General features: G+C 31.9%; 2 protein-coding genes across 3 annotated transcripts; one reads left to right on the top strand and one right to left on the bottom strand.

Annotated features, from left to right (window-relative positions):
- Positions 1 to 588: 588 nt before the first annotated feature.
- On the bottom strand, positions 589 to 20901 carry LOC145967943 (uncharacterized). Its single transcript, XM_083093056.1, has 4 exons — positions 20459 to 20901; positions 20055 to 20209; positions 1132 to 1710; positions 589 to 1028 (listed from the first exon to the last, which is right to left on the bottom strand). The coding sequence occupies exons 1-4, from the start codon at positions 20699 to 20701 to the stop codon at positions 836 to 838; spliced, it is 1170 nt and encodes a 389-aa protein (XP_082949182.1). The 5' UTR covers positions 20702 to 20901; the 3' UTR covers positions 589 to 835.
- On the top strand, positions 6043 to 19866 carry LOC145967950 (carbohydrate sulfotransferase 11). 2 transcript variants are annotated; one of them, XM_083093077.1, is made up of 8 exons: positions 6043 to 6315; positions 6752 to 6888; positions 10854 to 11026; positions 15734 to 15987; positions 17210 to 17450; positions 17716 to 17895; positions 18093 to 18250; positions 18399 to 19866. In XM_083093077.1, exons 3-8 carry the CDS (start codon positions 10895 to 10897, stop codon positions 18481 to 18483), a joined length of 1050 nt encoding a protein of 349 aa, XP_082949203.1. In that variant the 5' UTR covers positions 6043 to 6315; positions 6752 to 6888; positions 10854 to 10894; the 3' UTR covers positions 18484 to 19866. The 2 variants fall into 2 exon arrangements, with proteins under 2 accessions (XP_082949203.1, XP_082949193.1); XM_083093067.1 differs by lacking the exon at positions 6752 to 6888.
- Positions 20902 to 21227: the final 326 nt, after the last annotated feature.

Genomic DNA, 21227 nt, shown 5'->3' on the forward strand with positions numbered 1-21227 from the left:
AATCTTAATCAACAGCGAGGGCGTTATCGATTTTACAATACAGGAATCTTAACGTGTACATAGAAACATATATATTGCTGCGAGACGCATAAATCAATCGAGATATACATAGGGCGAGAGACGTATAATAGACACATTACGAAGTGATATCTGTAATGAAGCGACTGTATATGTATCGAAGAGAAATATCGTATGTAATCGTTAATGCACAGTGGACGTAGCGATGATATTTTTTATCGAAAGTGCTCAGCAAAGGTCTCTACTGACCCATATTGATCGCTCACTCACTCTATCACTCTGATCACTCACTACTCACTTAATACAGGATACATATATATACACACACACATATATATATATATATATATATATATATGTTACAAAAAAAATATGTGCTTTATATAGTTTAACAAAATAAATTATTTCAAAAATTTATCTAACGGCTTTCATTTTTATTCATTAGATTGCTAAAGAGAAATGGTACTATTATTATTAAATAAAATTTAAATTTACATTACAAATAAAAGATTATATAATTAAATTAATCTATATCGCAATATTAAAAGGGATAAATAATATTACACTCAATAGGAAAAACTAAATTTATTTAAAATATTGTTTTACTTAACGAAAATTGAACAAAAAAATTATATAATTATGCGCTCAGTTTTTGTTAAGTAGAAGATCAACTGAGCAGATGTATTTTTACAACACGTAACATTACGTTATGTTAACGCATTCGTATTACTTACATTGAAAATTATATTATATATTGAAAAAGAATCTTATAAGTAGTGGTTAAATGTGCATTATTCTTGTTTATAAAATAACACACTCAAGGAATAAGTAAATCCGTTATTACTTTTGCTTCTTGTATCTGAAGAGCGCTCTTCTTGTCGCGAATCATCTCTAATTCACGTATCAAAGCCTTTGCAGCCTCGTGGCAATCATCGACCTCTTCCAAAACAGTCATGTTCGGAAATACAGCCCGCAGAAAGTGCAATATTATGTTCAGCTGGTTGATGGATCTGTAATCATCGATAATATAAATCAATCTTCCATTATCGCACGTTTTACGCGCAAATTGCGAGAACGTCCATCAAAGCGCGATTCAAACAGCGTTCTATTTACCTGGCAAAGATTCTGACTTTTACTTCGTCGACGTTACTCAACCATTCCAACTCGACCAAACAATACATCAGGGAGCCATGTTCCTTCACCAAGAAAACGTCGTCGTAAATTTTTACGAAAGTCTTTTCAGTTAAGAAATGAAAGAGTTGTTTCTTCCCGGGCTTACATGAATCATATGAATCATCTTGATCGTCTTGATTATCCTTCGAGAAACGAACATTAACGATTTTTTCTGTGCTAGACGTACTTTTCAGCGCCAGTATCGCATTACGTTCGTTCTTGTTTAAAAACTTCATACACGAGCTATCGATCACTTCGTCGATGCTAAGAGAAACGGGCGGCACTGGGATCTGATATTGCGTCTCGTCGATCTCGTACGAGATCGTGGCCCAACATTCGCTGACGGATTTTCCATCGAACGTTGGTAGATCGAGCACCATCGTTGCCACGACATGAACGGCGCCAGGGTGGATCGAATTGATCTTTTCCCAATGAAAGAAGCGTTTCCAGAACATCGACTCACCGTAAATCTCCGCCTTGTCCCGTACATATGGATAACATTTTAGATTGAGCAATGTGCTGTAAAGAAAACTTACGCGGTTGCAGTTTGCGCTATTGATTATCGTTTAAAAGCGATGGATTTTACTTTTTCCACAAAAATTTGATTAATTCATATATACAGGGTGTCGCAGACCACACGTATCAGCCGAATATCTCAAAAACTGAGCGCGGCAGACAAAAATATTTCAGACAAAAGTTGTAAGGTTTCAAGTAACGCACTACATGGCGATATCAGTATGACCTTGAAGAGTGTTGTCAAGATCACGTGAAGGTCACCTTCAATTTCTTAAATGAAACCCCCTATTTTTTATTACTTATTCTTGTAGCTTATCTCGAGAGCTTTTCAAAACACTATAATAAAGTATTTCTTCATTGAATACTTTTCGAGTTATGAGGCTTGAAATAATTTCTTAATTTTACATAAATCATAAAATATCTAGTAAAATATTTATTTTTCGATTATCTTACCTTAATATATTTATGTACAAAATAATGAGAGGAATCAATTGGTGTAAAGAAAATACATAGTTATTTTTAAGAAAAAATATGTAATTGTTAATTGCAAATTACATATTTTTTCTTCGAAACAACTATGTTTTTTCTTTACACCAATTGATTCCTCTCATTATTTTGTACATAAAAGTATTAAGGTAAGATAATCGAAAAATGAATATTTTACTAGATATTTTATGGTTTATGTAAAATTAAGAAATTACTTCAAGCATACCTCATAACTCGAAAAGTACTCAATGAAGAAATACTTTATTATAGTGTTTTGGAAAGCTCTCGAGATAAGCTACAAGAATAAGTAATAAAAAATAGGGGGTTCCATTTAAGAAATTGAAGGTGACCTTCACGTGACCTTGACAACACTCTTCAAGGTCATACTGATATCGCCATGTAGTGCGTTACTTGAAACCTTACAACTTTTGTCTGAAATATTTTTGTCTGCCGCGCTCAGTTTTTGAGATATTCGGCTGATACGAGTAGTCTGCGACACCCTGTATATATTTTAATAAACTATTTCCTTCCTCGCTATTATAATAAAATAAAAAGTTTATTATGTGTAAATTATACTTACAATATTCATTATATTAACAATTTATTAATTTTTAATATCAAAAATTTAAAATCTGAAAATATGTAAAGGATGTGCAAATAATGATTATTTAACGTTCATTGTAATTAGTGTAATAATTACTTGCATTGCAAATATTATCTCATTAATGAATGTAAAATATATAGAATATAAAAGATGATTGTAATAAGATACATTATTTTAGATATTTAATACTTGAACATTTTTTCTGTATATAATTACGTAATTATAATAAGCTATTTTTGCATCGAGACATAATCTTATCATGATGTGTTTGAAAAACGTTTTGGGGAAGACGTCACGCGTTTTCTAAAGTAAAAGTCAATATTGATATCAAAGATAGGATAATTAGGTCATTAATTAAATATTTCTTAAAGTATAAAGACACAAGCGTTTGAAGTAGAAAGAAAGCAAATAAAAAAATCTCATAATTTAATCTCATGACAATATATTATCTAATATAAAATATTTAGGTCATAATACTCATGACTTAAATTGACCTATTAATTGTATTTATTATATTCGATGATGTCTAAAAATTCCTGATGTTATATAACAGATATAATATAAATCTATAATATGAAATGAAGATCACAAGCTAATCGACACAGTTCGCATTTTAATTCACCACATTTGAATAATACCCTACGCTAAATACTGAGAAAATATTCGTAAAAGAAATCGCAGAATTACGCGACATACTTTATATTTAAACAGATTTATTGCCTAGATTAATTATATTAATCTAGGCAATAAATATATATATTAAAGATCTCGAAGATAATCGAAGAAAAATCATCGTTCTACTTCCATGCACAAAGAAAAAATAGATTGTTTTTTTCGCTATTCAGATAATTTAACACACTTTACTTGAATTTTTTACTTGCTTGACTTATATATGTATTTATGCGTGTAAAATTTCTTATCAATTAATCTAAAGCGTGTATTCAGCTTATTTCTATTCCATCGTTCAAAAGTAACAAAATATCTCATTTTTTAATGTATAAATTAGCAGAAACTTAATTCAATTAAAAATATAATAAACTAATAAAGTTTAAATTTCGTATATTAAAATCAGAATAAAATTGTCAGTTCTTTCTCCTTGATTGATCGTTTTTTTTATTAATTCGCTTCTTACGAACGTTTCTTTTTCCAATTTATTTTCTTTTTTCTATTCGGTTACATCTTCTATCTTTATAATGATCTAACTATTGCTACTGTACGAAAAAAAATTATTGAACACACTTTTTTATAAAAGAAAAAAGAAAGAAAAAAAAACTTAAATCACGCACAGATAAAGCACCTGCGAAGTCAACGAGTATATGTACACGTGAATTGACCTTGAATATAACGCTTGCCGACATTATTTATGCAAATCGAACCACGAACAAAGATACCAATCGTGATGTCCCTGCACGAAGTATAATAACGCGATATCGACATTGATGTAATAATTTTATTATGTAAGTTGTTCTTTATGTAATGCTGATATAATTTATGATTTTTTTTCTTCTCTTTTTATGAAATACAAATTGTATTATTCTACGAACTCTTCTCTTTTTCTTTCTCTCTCTCTCTCTTTATACTCTATCTATTTATACTCTATTATTCTCTATTTAAAAAAATTTTTAACGGCTTGATTTAACAGCATTGATGAAACGAAAATAGTTCTACCAGATTATATCATAAAACATGAGTAGTGGACATCTTCGACCAGATTTTTGCTGTGATGCGACATAAGTTTGTGAGGAACAAAATAATTTTAGAAATAAAAATATATTTTTACAGATTCTTGCATTTTCATATTTACAGAAAATCAATGCTTATTTATTGTCCTTATATGTAGAAATGAGTATTAATTTTCAATCTTGCACTTATATCGCAGCAAAATCTGGTCAAAGTTGTCACTACTCATGTTTTGATGTAATCTGGTAAAACTATCTTCATTTCATCAATACCGTTGAATCAAGCCATTAAAAATTTCTTTAAAAATCAAATAGAAATCAGGATGGAGGAACTTTTAATGATAACAATTCAAAAGTACTGACAGAATGATACACAAACTTGAATCAAAACATTAGCCAAAACTTGGATCAAAACATTAGCAAAAACTTGGATCAAAACATTAGCAGCAGACTTTTTCGAGATTAAAAAAGATAATATTAATATTAATATTAAGAATGAGAGACTTTTATTTACAACTAATCGATATTGAATCTCTATATGTCTCATATTTTATTTTGATGTTTTAATTCAGATTGACTGATATAAAGGAATTTATGACATAAAAGTATAGTTTATGTTATCTCCTGCAGAATTAAACGTTTTAAATGTTAATATTACTATTTAATATCACTGTTAATATCGCTGTTAATATCGCTATTTAATATCACAGAAAAAATATCAAGAAACTATAAAATCGAGGCAATATTTCATATTCGAAACACAAGTAGCAATATTAAATTTTCGAATCTACATTTTGCGATCGCTCCACCGCGAATCAAGAGTTACCGTTTCTATTAATAATTAAATTTCAATTTTAATTGATCTGCCTCCAACCAAGAAGGTGTTCGCTAGCTTGCGGCGGTTCGCGATGCGTTTGCGCGAGAAACATCCGGCGGCAAATCGACCCGCGAAAAAACCGACCAATCGACGGAAGCGGGCAGACCGCAGGTCCGGTTTCAGACATTTATATACCCCTTGACATAAGATTTAAAAAATTTATAATTTTCATACTTATCATATTAATTATCAAATAGTCTTAATTTTATATTTATAATTCCTATGTATTATGGAATTTTAATTATTCTTGTTCATACGTAAGAAACCAAAAATGTAAACATATACTAATGTCAATATTAACTTATAACAAATGCAAAATTGATTATTTTCTCCTATTTGTATATGCTCTCCTTCAATAATTAAAAAAATAATTTTAAATTTGACAAGAGTTAAAAATCTCTTGAATTTTATTCTTTATCTCAATTTCTGATCGAATAAATTAAATAATTTTCTCAATAATCGAAACAATTAAATAATTAAATATCGAATAAATTAAATAATTTTCTCTCTGGAAAGAATATCCGAAAAAAATTAAATCGTTACGTCGAACCGAATATTTCGCACGTTTCGGAAGAAAGAAACGCGGTATCGCACCCGAGCGCCCGAAGAAACCGGCCCTGATAAGACGGGTCGGGTGGTAAGTGTTGGACGCGAGCGTCGAGGCGCCCATGAAACAGGGGCCGGTCGGTCGCTCTCAGTAATCTGCACGATGCCGCCGTGATCGGAACGGCATCGCGTACTTATCCTGGTGCGACACGCGCACGCATCACGTGGCACGCACAACGCACCACGCGTTCGGCTGTCCTGCTGCCTCCTGCGGCGCGAGGACCGCATCCAACGTCCCTCGCACGCGGCGTCCCTCGACCCGGGGGAGAAGCGACGCCCGTCACCGACGACGACGACGATCACGCGCGACAACAAATGCGTCAGTGATCCCGTCGCCGGATATATGCCCGGAGAAGGTACGACAGAAAGAGAGAGGAAAGAGACACGATCGACCTGGGGAGACGGATCTCTCCTGCGCGGCTCTGTAGAAATCCCGGGATTAAAAAGGCCACCCGCTGACCCCGTGAACCCAACTCGTGCGCTCGTCGCACACAGCCGCTTCCGCGAATGCAAACAGCGAATGCAAACTTTGCGGCGGTTATCCGGGAGATGCTATTTTCCGCGATAGCATAATTGGGGATATGAGAAGGTTCGATATAATAAAAGTCGCGTATATTTAATATACAGTGATAACGTTAATCCGAAATGTAAATTGACGTCGCGTGATTGTTTTGCACCAAAATGTGAAATTTTTATCTATTCCAAATGTGCGTTTATAACCCCAAGATTAATTTCATCTATCTGGAACCTTGTGTCATTAACGTGATTTGCTACAGTTCTTTTCTATTTTAGTTAGAGTACTATAGACTAGAATCGAAGAATCAGTTAAACTAGTGAGAACATATCGATGTTAGTGAAACACCGGGCATCAGAAGTTGACAGCGGTTAACTGAACAAGTTAAAGTTTCTCTCTACTTCGAAAAAAGAATGTAAGTCAAATTGCATAGTATGGATCTAACTGCAAGTTAAATTCTCGCTAATATTTACGAGACAGATTGGCCTGTATAATATATAAAATAATTCGAAATCGAGTTAGAGAGAATGTGTATTTATTTTGAAGAGAGCACAATCACAACAAGGTTAAAATTAATCGTTAAATGTTGATAAAATCTTATCTGTTATATGATAATTCTTGGAACACAAATTTGCCGATGTTTATTAATTTAAAATTCAAACAATGTAATATAAAAGTAATATTTAAAAAAAAGTGATACAATATTTTTATAAAATGCATTTAATAATTATAGTGATTTCTCTGTATCTTATTATCCAACGATAATTACAAGTCATATTATTGATTGACACAATGATGATTAGCAATATTTTGTTAACCCACTGACCTATATATCAGTTTCACAAACATTGTCTCGATCTAATAATTATTTCTCTAACATTTAATATATTCCCTCTTTGAGCAAAAAATGCTGCTTTTATAATTGTTCACAAATAAAAATTAAATTTTATTTATTCCGTACTCTAACAATAAACTATATAATTTTATAACAAATTTATTGAAACGTTTAATCGCTTCGATAAGTTCTTTTTATTAGAAATGTTAATTTTTCTCATCATATCTCTCGACTATCTCTATCATATTTCGTTAGTAAATTTTAACTTACAACAATAATAGAGAGAGGACAATGGAAAGAGAGAGAAAGCAGAAGATTCATGCTTGAACTAACATCTGTCGCTATCACATGCTTCAATAATAAATTCCCATGTATAAGATGCAAATGTAATAGTGAATCACAAATCGACGGTTCCATTCACAGTCGAGATCAAAGATTCCCTTCGCTGTGGGAGCGAATCGTTTCTCGCGTCCTGAATCTCACGGAAAACATAAGTCGCATGCACATAGAATCGTCCAAGCTTATGTAATCTAATCTAATGCTGGTATCCTGACGCTAGTACCGATCGCACTGCGTCGCACAAAAGTCTCGTTCGCGAATAAGATAAATCTTGTTTCGCACAGTGTTCTATTCATCTACATTAATTGCGCAACAGTTATAGTTCTTTCTGATGACTTGGTCTTACATAATATCGTTCTATCTTGTATTCGTACTATTATTATCATCGCGTGCATATCGCAATTATTCCGTAAGAGGAATATAAATGTATATTTATAATTCGATTAATTAATTATATGAAAATAAATCTACGATAACAATGAAATAGTATAAGTATACATATATTTTATTGATTATATTGAGTACGCAGAGAATCGCGTTACATAAAAGCTTATGTGACAACGGATGAACGGTACAATAGATTATTGGAACGATAAAACGGAAAAAAGTCATTTTTGCTTCAAAGTCTGATTAATCAGTACCGGTAATTATGTTATTGCAATACTGACATATCATGGTATCGCAATATTGAAAGAATGTGCTTAATAATGAAACAAATTATGCAAAAGTATACGAATTACACAATATCATATGGAGCTGAAATATCATGGAGTATTAATCAAATAAAATTACAAGTAATAATTACCTGTTATTTTTGTAAATATGTATCAAAATTGTTATAGAAAATCCATTGGAACTGTTAGTAAAAAAGTAACGAATCAAGAATTCATTACTCTACACTATTGTATCTAAAATGCTGATATGAATATCGCATGATACATCGAATCTGAACCACGCTTATTTTATGAAGCCCGATTGAATTACCCGATTGACCATACATATTTTTTACAACGGTTTCGTAACAAAATCTGCAAACGCCTACTAAATTTTTTTATAAGTATGTAATTTTTCCTATGTTGTTTTATTTATCAAATATAATTCAACAATTGTCCCTACCAAATCTATTTCGAAAAAAAACTGAGATATATTTTTCATTTTATTTGAATCAATAATACACGTCTCGACTATTGTATTAGCTAAAAATTTTATTTCATAAACCGCGAACAATAAACGAATTGTGAAATTAAATATTATACGGACGAAGTATATTCATTTTATTCAATTTAATATGCTTCTCTCTTTCTCTCTCTATTTTATTAAAATATTTTTGCAGACTAAAAAAAAATATTTAATAATTTCGATATATATAACGAAGCAAATTGTGTATAAATATGCGAATTATAGCAATATCAAATTAAGTGGAAAAAAATGTTCCGTGTTAATAAAATGAAATAATTACACTCATAATTAAATACATTAGATACATAATTTACTTCATAATATATTATAATATATTGTAGAATTCACTGTCAAAATAACAGTTCTTGTTCCTCTTTTATTATAATATTCAAAATATATTATTTTCAATATATTTTTTTATTTTTGCTAAGAATATTACTCTCAATTTTATTTATAACGAATATAAATTTTGTGAGAATAATCTATTTTTTATAAACGCAATGTTTTTATAAATAGATCGAGATATGCGACATTCATAATAGCTATCGATCGCATCTAAACTATCTATCGATCTAATGTGATTATTGTTCTGCTGTCTGATAACAAACAATGAAACACCTAATGAGCAAAATAATAAGTCTCGACTGGCCTGCCATTCGACACGCGATCAGACGTATAATTACGCTAACAGTACTTTCGAAAGAATCAACCGCGAAAGAAGATTACCCGCATGGACGTAATCACTGACATACTGACCGTGCGAATTTCTGCAGCCCGCGAATGCTTATCACACATGCGGTCACATTTCCGCGACTACTCGACTGCTTGGCGGGCAAATACATATTCGCGATCTCGACACATGGACAGACGCATACCGGCGAATGCGAAACTGATTACTCATTCCATCGATCCGATATCTATTTCCCACGTGTCTGTAACATTCCACAAAGTGGACACACACTTATCCCTATAACCATTCATCAATCTAATATATCTTCTGACTTTATTAAATATTCTTGAACACTATACATATATATTCCATATAAACTATACTTTGATAATTTTATATGTAAATATAATATCGATATAATACAATAAAATGAGCAAATATAAAATACTTGTATATTTTAGAAAAATAATTTGTTTCTCTCTTGATCATAAATACAATTATTATAAAGTAAGTATTTAATTAAGGTAGATGCGATTTTTGTATAAATTATTCGATATGGTACGATAAAAAAAGCAAATGCAAAATACTGTATATTTTAGAAAAAAATAACTTGATATTTTTCTCTTCTTGAATTATTATAAAATATGAATTTAATTAAGGTAGATGCAAATTGAAACGCGTAAAACGTTAGGAGTAAAAAGTTATTTTTTCACGTGCGCGTTCGGATAAAATGTAAAGCCATCTGAGAAATATGAAAAATGATAATTGATTCGTCGATATAACGAACCATATTACCATATGGTATTCATTTACGAGTGTCAAGACACATCACATGAGAGGGGGATGTAACAGTATATTCTCATTATCTGGTATCGCAATTCGCTTCCTCATCAAAGCGGAACACGCGTATACAGTATCAGCAAAGCAAACCGCACGTGCCATTAACTCTATCGGCTCTATATCTCACCCTCATCATAAAATAAAGATTATTTACATTATCAAACTTAAAGCGGTTAAAACAAGTGATTAAACAAGCTATCACAAATATGCCGTTACACGAATGCTACTAATTACAAGGTGTTCGACGTTAAATAATTCACGATCGGAGTACACACGCTTAATTTCCAGCAGCAACACCCTAACACATTTATGTCTTCAGTCTCACAATGATTCAATTAGCTCCCACCTTCTTGCTAGCGAGGAGATTCGAGAAGTAACGGTGTCGCGAATGATCGACAGATTAATACAATTAATGTTCCATGTAATGGCTAAGGATCCGTGAGAAGCCTCACAAATCAGTGATTCATCGCGGCAAACTACGGTAACATCGTACGGTAATGCTTTAAACGTGTTTCAGTTCGATATGAGTACAGACGGAAGCACGTTTTCCGGGAGAAGATGACCCCACGTCGTCGCGTCTTGGCAGGAGTTCGCCGTGCTATCATTGCCGCCGCTATCCTGGCACTTATCCTTCTGGCATTGTCTTGCCAGGATGGCACCAACACCTTGCAGCACGGGAATTCGCTGGAGGTGAGTCGTCTCTTGTAGAAATTTTATCTTAATTTTATATTAATTTAGTGCCGGGCCTTTTGGACGAAATATTTTATTCATTTTCAATAGAAATTTGCGCGTAACGTTACTTTGGATAATTTAGTATATAATATATATATATATATATATATATATATATATATATATACAGGGTGAATTTTAATGGTTGTGTCAATCTTTTTATCATACGGGAGATTACCGATCGCAATTTTAATAAATTGATTGATACATAGATGTCAGTTAATTGAATCGACTGTATCGAAGGCCGAAATATAATGTGTACAATTAAAGCAAGTTAAAAGCTGAAATTATGTAGTGTGGATTTATTATTATTATTAAAGCTACGCATTTATTATTATTATTATTATTATTATTATTATTATTAAATATATATGTTATTATATTTATTATTATTATTATTATTATTATTCTACTGTGATCAAATTAGGGATTTATTATTATACATATTCGATATATTAAAGCGGAAGAAATACATATTTAAAAATTCAATTCAAATTTAACACTTTAACGTTTTATGTAAAACTTTATTTCAAATTCCGCATTTATTTTTATGATAAATTTTTATTGTTTTATATGCTAAAAATATGGAGCAAAAAATTTTCTTCCTTCTTAAAATAAAATTACGCAATTGTTTCATAAGAATGTATTTCTTGTGGAACAATTGCGTGATTTTATTTCAAGAAGGCAGAAATACTACATACCTTTAGCGTATAACAATATTAAAAATTTTTATCATAAAAATAAATGCGGAATTTGAAATAAAGTTTTACATAAAACGTTAAAGTGTTAAATTTGAACTGAATTTTTAAATATGTATTCTTACTGCTTTAATATATTATATATGTATACGTAGCTTTAATAATAATAATAATAATAATAATAATAATAATAATAATAATAATAATAATAAATATAATAATATATATATTTAATAATAATAATAATAATAATAATAATAATAATAATAATAAGTGCGTAGCTTTAACAATAATAATAAATCCATACTATATAATTTCAGCTTTTAACTTGCTTTAATTGTACACATTATATTTCGGCCTTCGATACGGTCGATCCAATTAACTGACATCTATGTATCGATCAATTTGTTAAAATTGCGATCGGTAATCTCCCGCATGATAAAAAGATTGACACAACCATTAAAATTCACCCTGTATATATATATATATATATATATATATATATATAAAATTTATTATTTTATTATATATAATTAATCTTGAAGAAGAAATAAACACATCTATTATTGCGGGTTGTTTAATATTAGTGTGACGTTTTATTCAATGTTTTAATAGCATCAAGCATTTCCAAAATCACTTAAAATCTCAATTAAATATATAAACAAAATTTTCAATATTATATAAAAAAATTTGCAAATATTTATTATTATACGATCTTAATTTTAATTTCTGATAATTATATTTTTGGCTGTCTTTTCTTTTCTTTTCAAGTTATTCTTTGAACTTTCGCGTCTCTATCGCTAAATTTTTATAAATATTAGAAGAAATCTAAATTATAAGAAAGCAAATTATACGCATTTCTGACATACGGAAATTTGCATTAAAAAAAATCTGCTTCGAGAAAACGCAGAATTCTGTTTCCTACCAATTCCTGGGAGACCGAAAACGTTTGCCTTACGTAAAGCACGACGACCATATATTGGCACGCTTCCAGGCGCAATGCGGTACGTGGATCAGTGCCCGCCTGATATGGCCCATTTAAATGTCCAAAAGGATAGTTAAAGTTACCCTTGATGTGCAACAATCATTTTGCGAAGTGTCATCGCGAACGAATATGTTGTCATAATAAGATAAAACGTGCAATATTAAGCAAATCAATTAATCTCTTAAAAAGGAATATATCGCTAAAATGTAAGCCATTTCTAAGATTTTGTGCATGATTGTGTAGTCTGGAAATTATATTCATTTTTTCCCGTCACGATTTATTGAACTAATGGACATTTTTTTAGCGAATATTCTTCAGATAACAAATGTCCCGTCATAAAAAAAAGAAGAAATATGTACAATAAAGTAAAAAAAGAAAGCATTATATATCAATAGAAAATTTTGACATTATCTGATTCAGACACATATAACATCGAAAAAGTTTCTGTGTCAAAGTATGTGTATGATAAATTATGCCCATCATACATAACACTCCATAATTTTATTATAAAGTCAAAGGCGCGTGAGATGAAAAAAAAATTTCTGCTGAAAAAAGTTAATTACAAGATAATAACAGAATTGCGAGGCACAGTCGGAAACTTGTATTGCCGACGGGTAAAAACTTTATCCTTTGTAAAAACAACGTATATTCATTAACAAAGCTTGCGGAATAATGAAAGGCTATAAGATAAATGCAAGCACAAAAAATAACGCGCGCTCCTTTAAAAATAAAAGAACTCGAATGTAAAATTATAATAATCAGAATTAATTAAAATTAAAATTAATTAAAATTTATCTCCAAGAAAATAAAACCGAGATCTTTCGATTTAAAAACATTAATTCTTCATAAAACGACATAAGTAAAATTAATTACCAATAAGTATTATTCTGAATACTAATATTATATAAAACGAGGAAAATGCGTTCTATAGAAGACAGATATATCCGTGAAACTTCTTCATCAGCGCAATTTAAAACAGTACTTTAGTCGTAACAGGCGGACATCTACTTGCGCCTCAAAAAGTTGTCCGATCGAAATCATCAATCTTGTCGCCTTGTACGGCGGATGCAACGAGACGTCTACTTAACGTAAATAAATGCAGAGATACGGATACAGGAAAACAGCGGATATACGCATTCTAAAGCCTTGTCTTGCCGATGGCACGTGCATGCACGACGATGCGCCAGTGCATAAATGTGCGCGATGCGCCACCACCCTTCGTGGCCCACATTCGTCGCTGCACAAGGCGTGTTCTACATCGAAATCAATAAGCGAAAGCCGGTTCTGTATTAGGTCTTACCAGCTCGTTGTGCTACGCGCACCTATGCGATTTTTCCGCGTTACATCATCCCGAATGAATTATGATTCACCGAAATAACGAGAAAAAAATCGATCAATAAAGTTTCAGCGCGATCGCAATTGATTGTGCCGCAATCTGAATTTTAACCCTCGCACTTCAGAGAATAATTTAAAGATCGATATTTCATAGTTATTGAAATATCCCTAGAAAATACTGCTTCTTATAATAGAAACTATATTTCCTACAGAAACGAACATCACGAGATAAAGTTCTTATATTACAGATCAAAGAATGTATATCGTTTTCCTATACATCTTGGCAGCCAATTTCCCGAAAATTACGGATGATTCATGAGATCGTAGAAACGTAACATCTTATTTGCGACGCAGATTCACGCGACAAGGTGTGTCTCAAGATAGTATGCAAAATTGCTTCTCGCAATCTCCGCTACATGGAATGCGCTTATTACTGCTTATAATTATATCTCATTTAAGTGTCCGAAACGGCGCGATAATAGTACTTCAAGAATAGCTCATGATGAACTGCTTATGAAAATAAAGGCATAATGTAATGATATTGAATATTTTCTTGTCAAAAATAAATCCAATACAAAAGGCGCTTTTTGCGCTTTTCACTTGAAGGTAACGTGAAGGATGCACACACACACACACACACACACACACACATTAAAAATATATTTATATAAATGTGGCGTGACGTCTAATGTAAATGCAAATATATCGTAGACTCGTGAATTCTCTAATGCAGCGGGTACTCGGTAAGGTATGGACACGTATTTAGATTAATTGCAGAAATTAGGAAATTGGATTAACCTTGCGTGTCACGAAGAAGGTTAATATACGTGTTACAGTCCTGCCAAGAAAGATTTGCGATTGGTATGTAGATTTTCTGATTCATTAACGCGCGATATAAGTCGAAGCCTATCCTGCACGCATCGCAATTATCCTAACGACATTGCTATAGTTACCGCTCATTATCGCGTAATTATTCGCGATCTCATTATCTCGTAATTATCCATATTATAAACGCTATTAGTTCGATATCGAGTGCGAGAAGCGATTGCATTTGTTCATGCTCCTTTATTATACTCGCATTAAAAACTCAGTAAAAAATTTCTACGTAATGTGTGATTTCAACCTCGAGCGCAAACAAATCTATTAATCGTAAATATATTATAGATCGACGAGGTAATCATGCATTACATCGTTATATAAACAGTTGTTACCTGTACCCCTCGTTTCCGTCACTCGGTGAAAATATGAAAATTGCGCGACATAATTGAGCAAATAATCCTCATTTCGTACCTTACGTCATGTAACGTGTATCGTAACTCTTACGTCAGCGTCCAATTCATAATTCAGTGTATATAGCGCCGGCTCATTTCATAGTTCTCATTGGAATAATTTCTGGTATATCTAACCACTTGTTAACTACGAATTTAGGTCAAGTTGACGACAACTGGACAATGGTAACGCTATACCCGATGCCCTGTAATTTTAGTGATTCAAGTAATGGCTCAAACGAGAGATAAACATATCGTTAAACGAACAGTAAAATTCGCTGACATGTTATCAAAATATAGCCTGTCGCGCCTGAAATTATATCACATCTTTCCATTGATTTTCTTCTATAAATCAATGCTCTTATTCTCGTTTTAACAGGACGCGAATCTAACACCAGAAGAGAAAATATTGGAACAGATTACCGCGGTGGAAACAGAGCAACGTTTAATAGCCAGACGGAAATTTCTAGCGGAAAGATGCGCCGAGGAAGGTCTGGATCGTCCTGGTAACGATTCGCTTCACAGGCCAAACGCCTGGGAATTCCTTGTAAATAGAGAGTTCCATCTTATATGGTGCAACGTTTTCAAAGCGGCGTCCACATCGTGGATGTATAACTTTAACTTACTTGCGGGGTAAGTCGCCCATCGCTATTGCATACATATTAAAGTTTGCCATCGAAAAGAATAAAGATATAGTCGTACGTATCGCGCGTACAGAGAATTTATCATTGTAGAAAATTGCAAAATATAATTATAAAATAATAACATAATAATATATATAACATATACAGGGTGGCCCATTTTAATCCATCCAGTCGAATATCTCGAAAACCAAGCCCGGGAGAGAAAAATGTTTCAGACAAAAGTTGTTTGGATTCGAGGGGGCCATAAGATGGTACCATTGGTTTGACCTTGAAGAGTCATTTGAAGGTCACGTGAAGGTCACTTCAATTTTTTTAAATGGAACACCCTATATATTTTTGCACATTCTTGTAGCTCATCTCGAGAGCTTTCCAAAACACTATAATTAAGTTAATTTTCATTAAGTACTTTCCGAGTAATGAGGCTTGAAATAATTTCTTAATTTTACATAAACCGTAAAATATCTTGTAAAATATTCATTTTTCGATTATCTTACCTTAATACTTTTATGCACAAAATAATGAGAGGAATCAATTGGTGTAAAGAAAACACATAATTGTTTCGAAAAAAAAAATGTAATTGTTAATTGCAAATTACATTTTTTCTTTCGAAACAATTATGTGTTTTCTTTATACCAATTGATTCCTCTCATTATTTTGTGCATAAAAGTTTTAAGGTAAGATAATCGAAAAATGAATATTTTACAAGATATTTTACGGTTTATGTAAAATTAAGAAATTATTTCAAGCCTCATAACTCGGAAAGTACTTAATGAAAATTAACTTAATTATAGTGTTTTGGAAAGCTCTCGGGATGAGCTACAAGAATGTGCAAAAATATATAGGGTGTTCCATTTAAAAAAATTGAAGTGACCTTCACGTGACCTTCAAATGACTCTTCAAGGTCAAACCAATGGTACCATCTTATGGCCCCCTCGAAACCAAACAACTTTTGTCTGAAACATTTTTCTCTCCCGGGCTTGGTTTTCGAGATATTCGACTGGATGGATTAAAATGGGCCACCCTGTATATAACATAATAAAAAATAATATATAATATAAAATAATAAATAATTTTATTTAATTATTACAACTATTTCAAATTTGTGTTAAATTCTCTGTGTCTTACTGATTAAAATGCTGAGTGAAATTGATAACGATTGATCTCGCGAATAATTATTATTAATATTATATTAATTATTGTTAATATTACAGATATAGTCCGCAATTTCTGAAGGCCTCCAAGGCAGTGCCAGTATCACTGGCCAGACAGAGATACCCTAGGCACACCGCGGAAGAACTAGCTAAATTCTTAAACGATAGCATCAGTTTTCTGATAGTGCGACATCCGTTCGAAAGATTGCTCAGCGCTTACCGGGATAAATTGGAGCATAGTCTGCCACACACGTTTCATAGCAATCTCGGTGCACACATAGTTTGGCACTACAGAGCAAGGGTAAATATCATTTGGCAATTTTTAAGATCGATATCACTTCAGAAATAATAATATTTCGTAAAGAAACTATAAAGAAAATTAGAATGTAAAATGTGTGGTCCAGATCAATCAAAAAATATTTAGAAACAGATTCTGTGAAGAATTTTGACAACATCAACTTTTCCTGACTTTCTTCATGACAAATTTAAACTTGACAATTTAAATTGATAAAATTCATATCAATGTCAAGCAAAGAAATCATAAAATTGCTTTCTACAAAATACAGGATCCAAAAACGAATACGAGGCAAGGACCGAGATATCCACTTTTTGAGGAATTTGTGCGGTGGCTGTTATGTCAATGGAGAGCAGGAAACGATCTTGACATGCATTGGACACCAGTTGTAAATTTTTGCACACCCTGCCAAGTGCGATTCGATATCATAGCTAAATTCGAGACTTTGCATGTAAGTGAATCATCGACGATAAGAATCGATAATAGAGAGACAAGCAATTTCCGCTTATCTATATTTTAGAAAGAAGAAAACTTTCACAACAATTTGAAGATAAATGTATTAAATGAGATAAAATATATATTTTATTATTGTCTTTTGCGAGTCGAATCGAAAATTCCTTCCTACATATTCCTCTTTCTTGTTTTAAGGATGATCAAGACTATCTTATAAAGCAAGCTCACGTGGGACACATCATTAAACCCGAGTGGAAAAATCCAACTAGGGGCGTCCAAACGAAAGATGTTATAAAAAATTATTTCACACAATTATCTAAGACACAAATTGATGAGCTCTATGAAATGTTCAGGTATGTCTACATATTTTTATGGAATCTACGTACATTTGTTATTTTTCTGACAAAAAATTAGAAAAATGTATATGAACAATTCTATGTCTGACACTCCCATGAAAAAAACGTAAGATTATTTCCATCTTATCCCATGTTTCTCGTATAGGTATGACTTTGTGTTGTTCGATTATTCACCCGAAGAGTACCTAGCGTTTGGAAGAGATGAAATCACTACATTAACATGCAAATGATTTGACATTTCGTCCGCGCTTAATACGTATCATAGAACGATATATCGCAAAATCTCTAATTTGAATGGCGCATACGACATACAACGAAAATGTAGGTAGCCCTTAAATGAATTTGGAAGAAAAGGAAGTTATGATACCCGAGATGTATATAGTAACAATCATGCCGTCGATGCATTTACATAGAATTATTAAAATTAAAATAATACTTTACGAATGCGTTTTCGGGAAGCACACTTTTTTTAACGCTACGAATATGCTCTGTCCTTGTTCAATCTTCAGTAAGTGACAAGCATACTTTTAATGCGTATAAAGCGACTTCCCGAACACAGTCACAATATATGTCCTGGTTTTATAACTTGCAAGTAAACTGCGTTATCATTAAACATTTTCATAGTGTGCATATGTTAAAGTTTATCGAATTGTTGTACCAATTGTTTCGAGAAATAGAACACAATGGGGACTTATGAAAAATAATAATAAGAACTTCTTGCAAATATAAATGATGTATAGTTCATTATTTGTATAGTTAAATTATGAAGCAAGCTAAATTTTTATCAGATTTGAAGGCTTTATCGCTAACTAATCACTTAAAATTTCTCAATCATACATTTATCTTACATTTATCTATACAATCTTACATTTTAATTATATATAATATATTATGTAATATTATATATAATATTATATATAATATTATATATAATATTATATATAATATATAATATTATATTTAATATTATATATAATTATATATTACTAGATTGAATAATAAAAATTGCTAAAAACCCTTTAAATAAAAACGCAAAATTGATCTAAGAGAAGTCTATATAGATTTAAAAAATTTTGAAATATAATACAATTGAAAAGAATTTATGGTAGTTTCAGTTTGCCATTAAAAATATCTAACTATGCTAATGCAATAAAAATATCTAACTATGCTATTGAGTTGTTCCTAACAACCGCACAATAATCTTTGTATACACATGTGTACCATCGTAATAATAGTAATAGTACTGCCTCAAGGAAACATGGTGCAAAATGTTGAAACTAACTTATCACATTGTACACATCACTTTAAGGGATGCAGACATTTTTGTAGAAATTAAGTTATCCTAAAAAATTATAAAATGTATATTTCGAAATGAAAAAAAGATTAAACTGATAAAGAAAAATATTTGCATGATATGTTTTGCTACAGTAGAAATTGATTAAAATAGTGTGTAATATAAATAATATTTATAAAACTTAAGTCCGAAATGAAATATTTACACATATGACAAAATTCAATTATCAGATTTGAATGATACAAAAATATCTCAATATGCATTACAAATTTCTATAAAGTAAAATACGTTGTTGAATAAAGAAGATTTGTACGATATATATTCTGTGTTTACATCATTTTGCACTTTCTATCTCCTATGTGTATATATATATATCTTTATAGATATATATCTATGTATATATATAGATATTTAAAAATTTTCTATTTCGATATGTTCTTTCTGTCCCATTTTCTCATTGCAGAAAACAGAAATTACATCAGATACGATAATTGTCAAATAGCTCACCAACACGATGTATTTTGTAGCTCTACTCCAATAATCCATTTATCCTGAAGAACGCATTGCCACTGTGAGACTATTTCTACAATTTTCTCTCTATTATTGGTATTACGCTGTCCTCTTTTTTTCACGAAAGAAGGTTGTCCTTCGGCAGTGTACAACTATAACATATTAAAAATACAAAAAAATTAATTATTAAATGCAGTAAAATTAATCCTCAATTATTTGTATGCAAAAGAATTTCATGGAAAAAAGAAATCTCTCAACAATTTCAAAAATTCAAAAATTTTTTCAACAATACCCAAAACTAATTTCTTATTAAGAGAAAAGGAGTACAAATGAAAGAGGAAATATTCTCGGATGTTGTTAAGCATTGTATTAAATATGTGTCGTATAAAAAATTTACTTACGTCACAATCGGAATCCGAATTTACGTCCTCTCCATGAAGCGCGCGCCACTGCAGAGCGTTCAAAATGCGTGCAGTGGTCGTTTTCACCTCGGCAATCTCGTTTGTTGTGACATCGATCCTATTCTGGACATTGGCAAGCTCTTTTAACAGATAATCTTCGACGGGATTCGATGACGCGGTTTCCACCGCTGACGTTTCTTCGTCGCTGATAGCGAACATGTCCTCGTCACCAGACATATCCATCGCGCTGTCTCGTACGTACCTTTCGTTCGCAAACGTCGATACGATACGTTGCTTATACGCACATCGCTTTATTTCAGCGTGATGCCAACCACGTACCGTCGAAGAATACCTTTTCCGGGAAAAGAATTGCCCAAGAAATCGTGATAATGTCACGAGGATGTATCAGCTAACGCGCGCAAATAACCCGGCGGGCTCGCCATTTTGAAAATTTTCAAATCTCCGTAAAAGTTCACGCAGTGTAGCCAACGTGATTGATGGCTGATCAATCATGCAGACACTAGAGACTCCCTAAAATTATTCTATTCTAGTCGCGAGCAGCCAATCGCGTGAACGCAAGCGATACTAGTAATATTGTTTGCGTTCACGCGATTGGCTGTTCGCGATTAATGTAAAACGACCTTTATGTTTCTTGCATCTTTACGAATGATCGGTAATATCGATGTTTTTGATTACTGCAGTCGTCAAAATCAATGCTCCCCGATTATCAGCTGATTTCCAGCTGATAATCGCGAGAATTCGCTGGCCG

Source organism: Camponotus vicinus, unplaced genomic scaffold, assembly GCF_025532165.1.
Source record: "Camponotus vicinus isolate PSW18456_S1 unplaced genomic scaffold, iyCamVici1.0 SCAF_1, whole genome shotgun sequence".
NCBI classification, from domain to species: Eukaryota; Metazoa; Arthropoda; class Insecta; order Hymenoptera; family Formicidae; genus Camponotus; species Camponotus vicinus.

Coding starts and splice junctions, on each gene's coding strand:
- LOC145967950 (XM_083093067.1), top strand. Junction 11,027..15,733: donor AGCACGGGAATTCGCTGGAG/GTGAGTCGTCTC, acceptor TCGTTTTAACAG/GACGCGAATCTAACACCAGA. Junction 18,251..18,398: donor GAGCTCTATGAAATGTTCAG/GTATGTCTACAT, acceptor TTTCTCGTATAG/GTATGACTTTGTGTTGTTCG.
- LOC145967943 (XM_083093056.1), bottom strand. CDS start 20,701: ATGGATATGTCTGGTGACGAGGACATGTTCGCTATCAGCGACGAAGAA. Junction 1,711..20,054: donor CTACAAAATACATCGTGTTG/GTGAGCTATTTG, acceptor TTTTCTTTACAG/CACATTGCTCAATCTAAAAT. Junction 1,029..1,131: donor AAAGTCAGAATCTTTGCCAG/GTAAATAGAACG, acceptor CGATGATTACAG/ATCCATCAACCAGCTGAACA.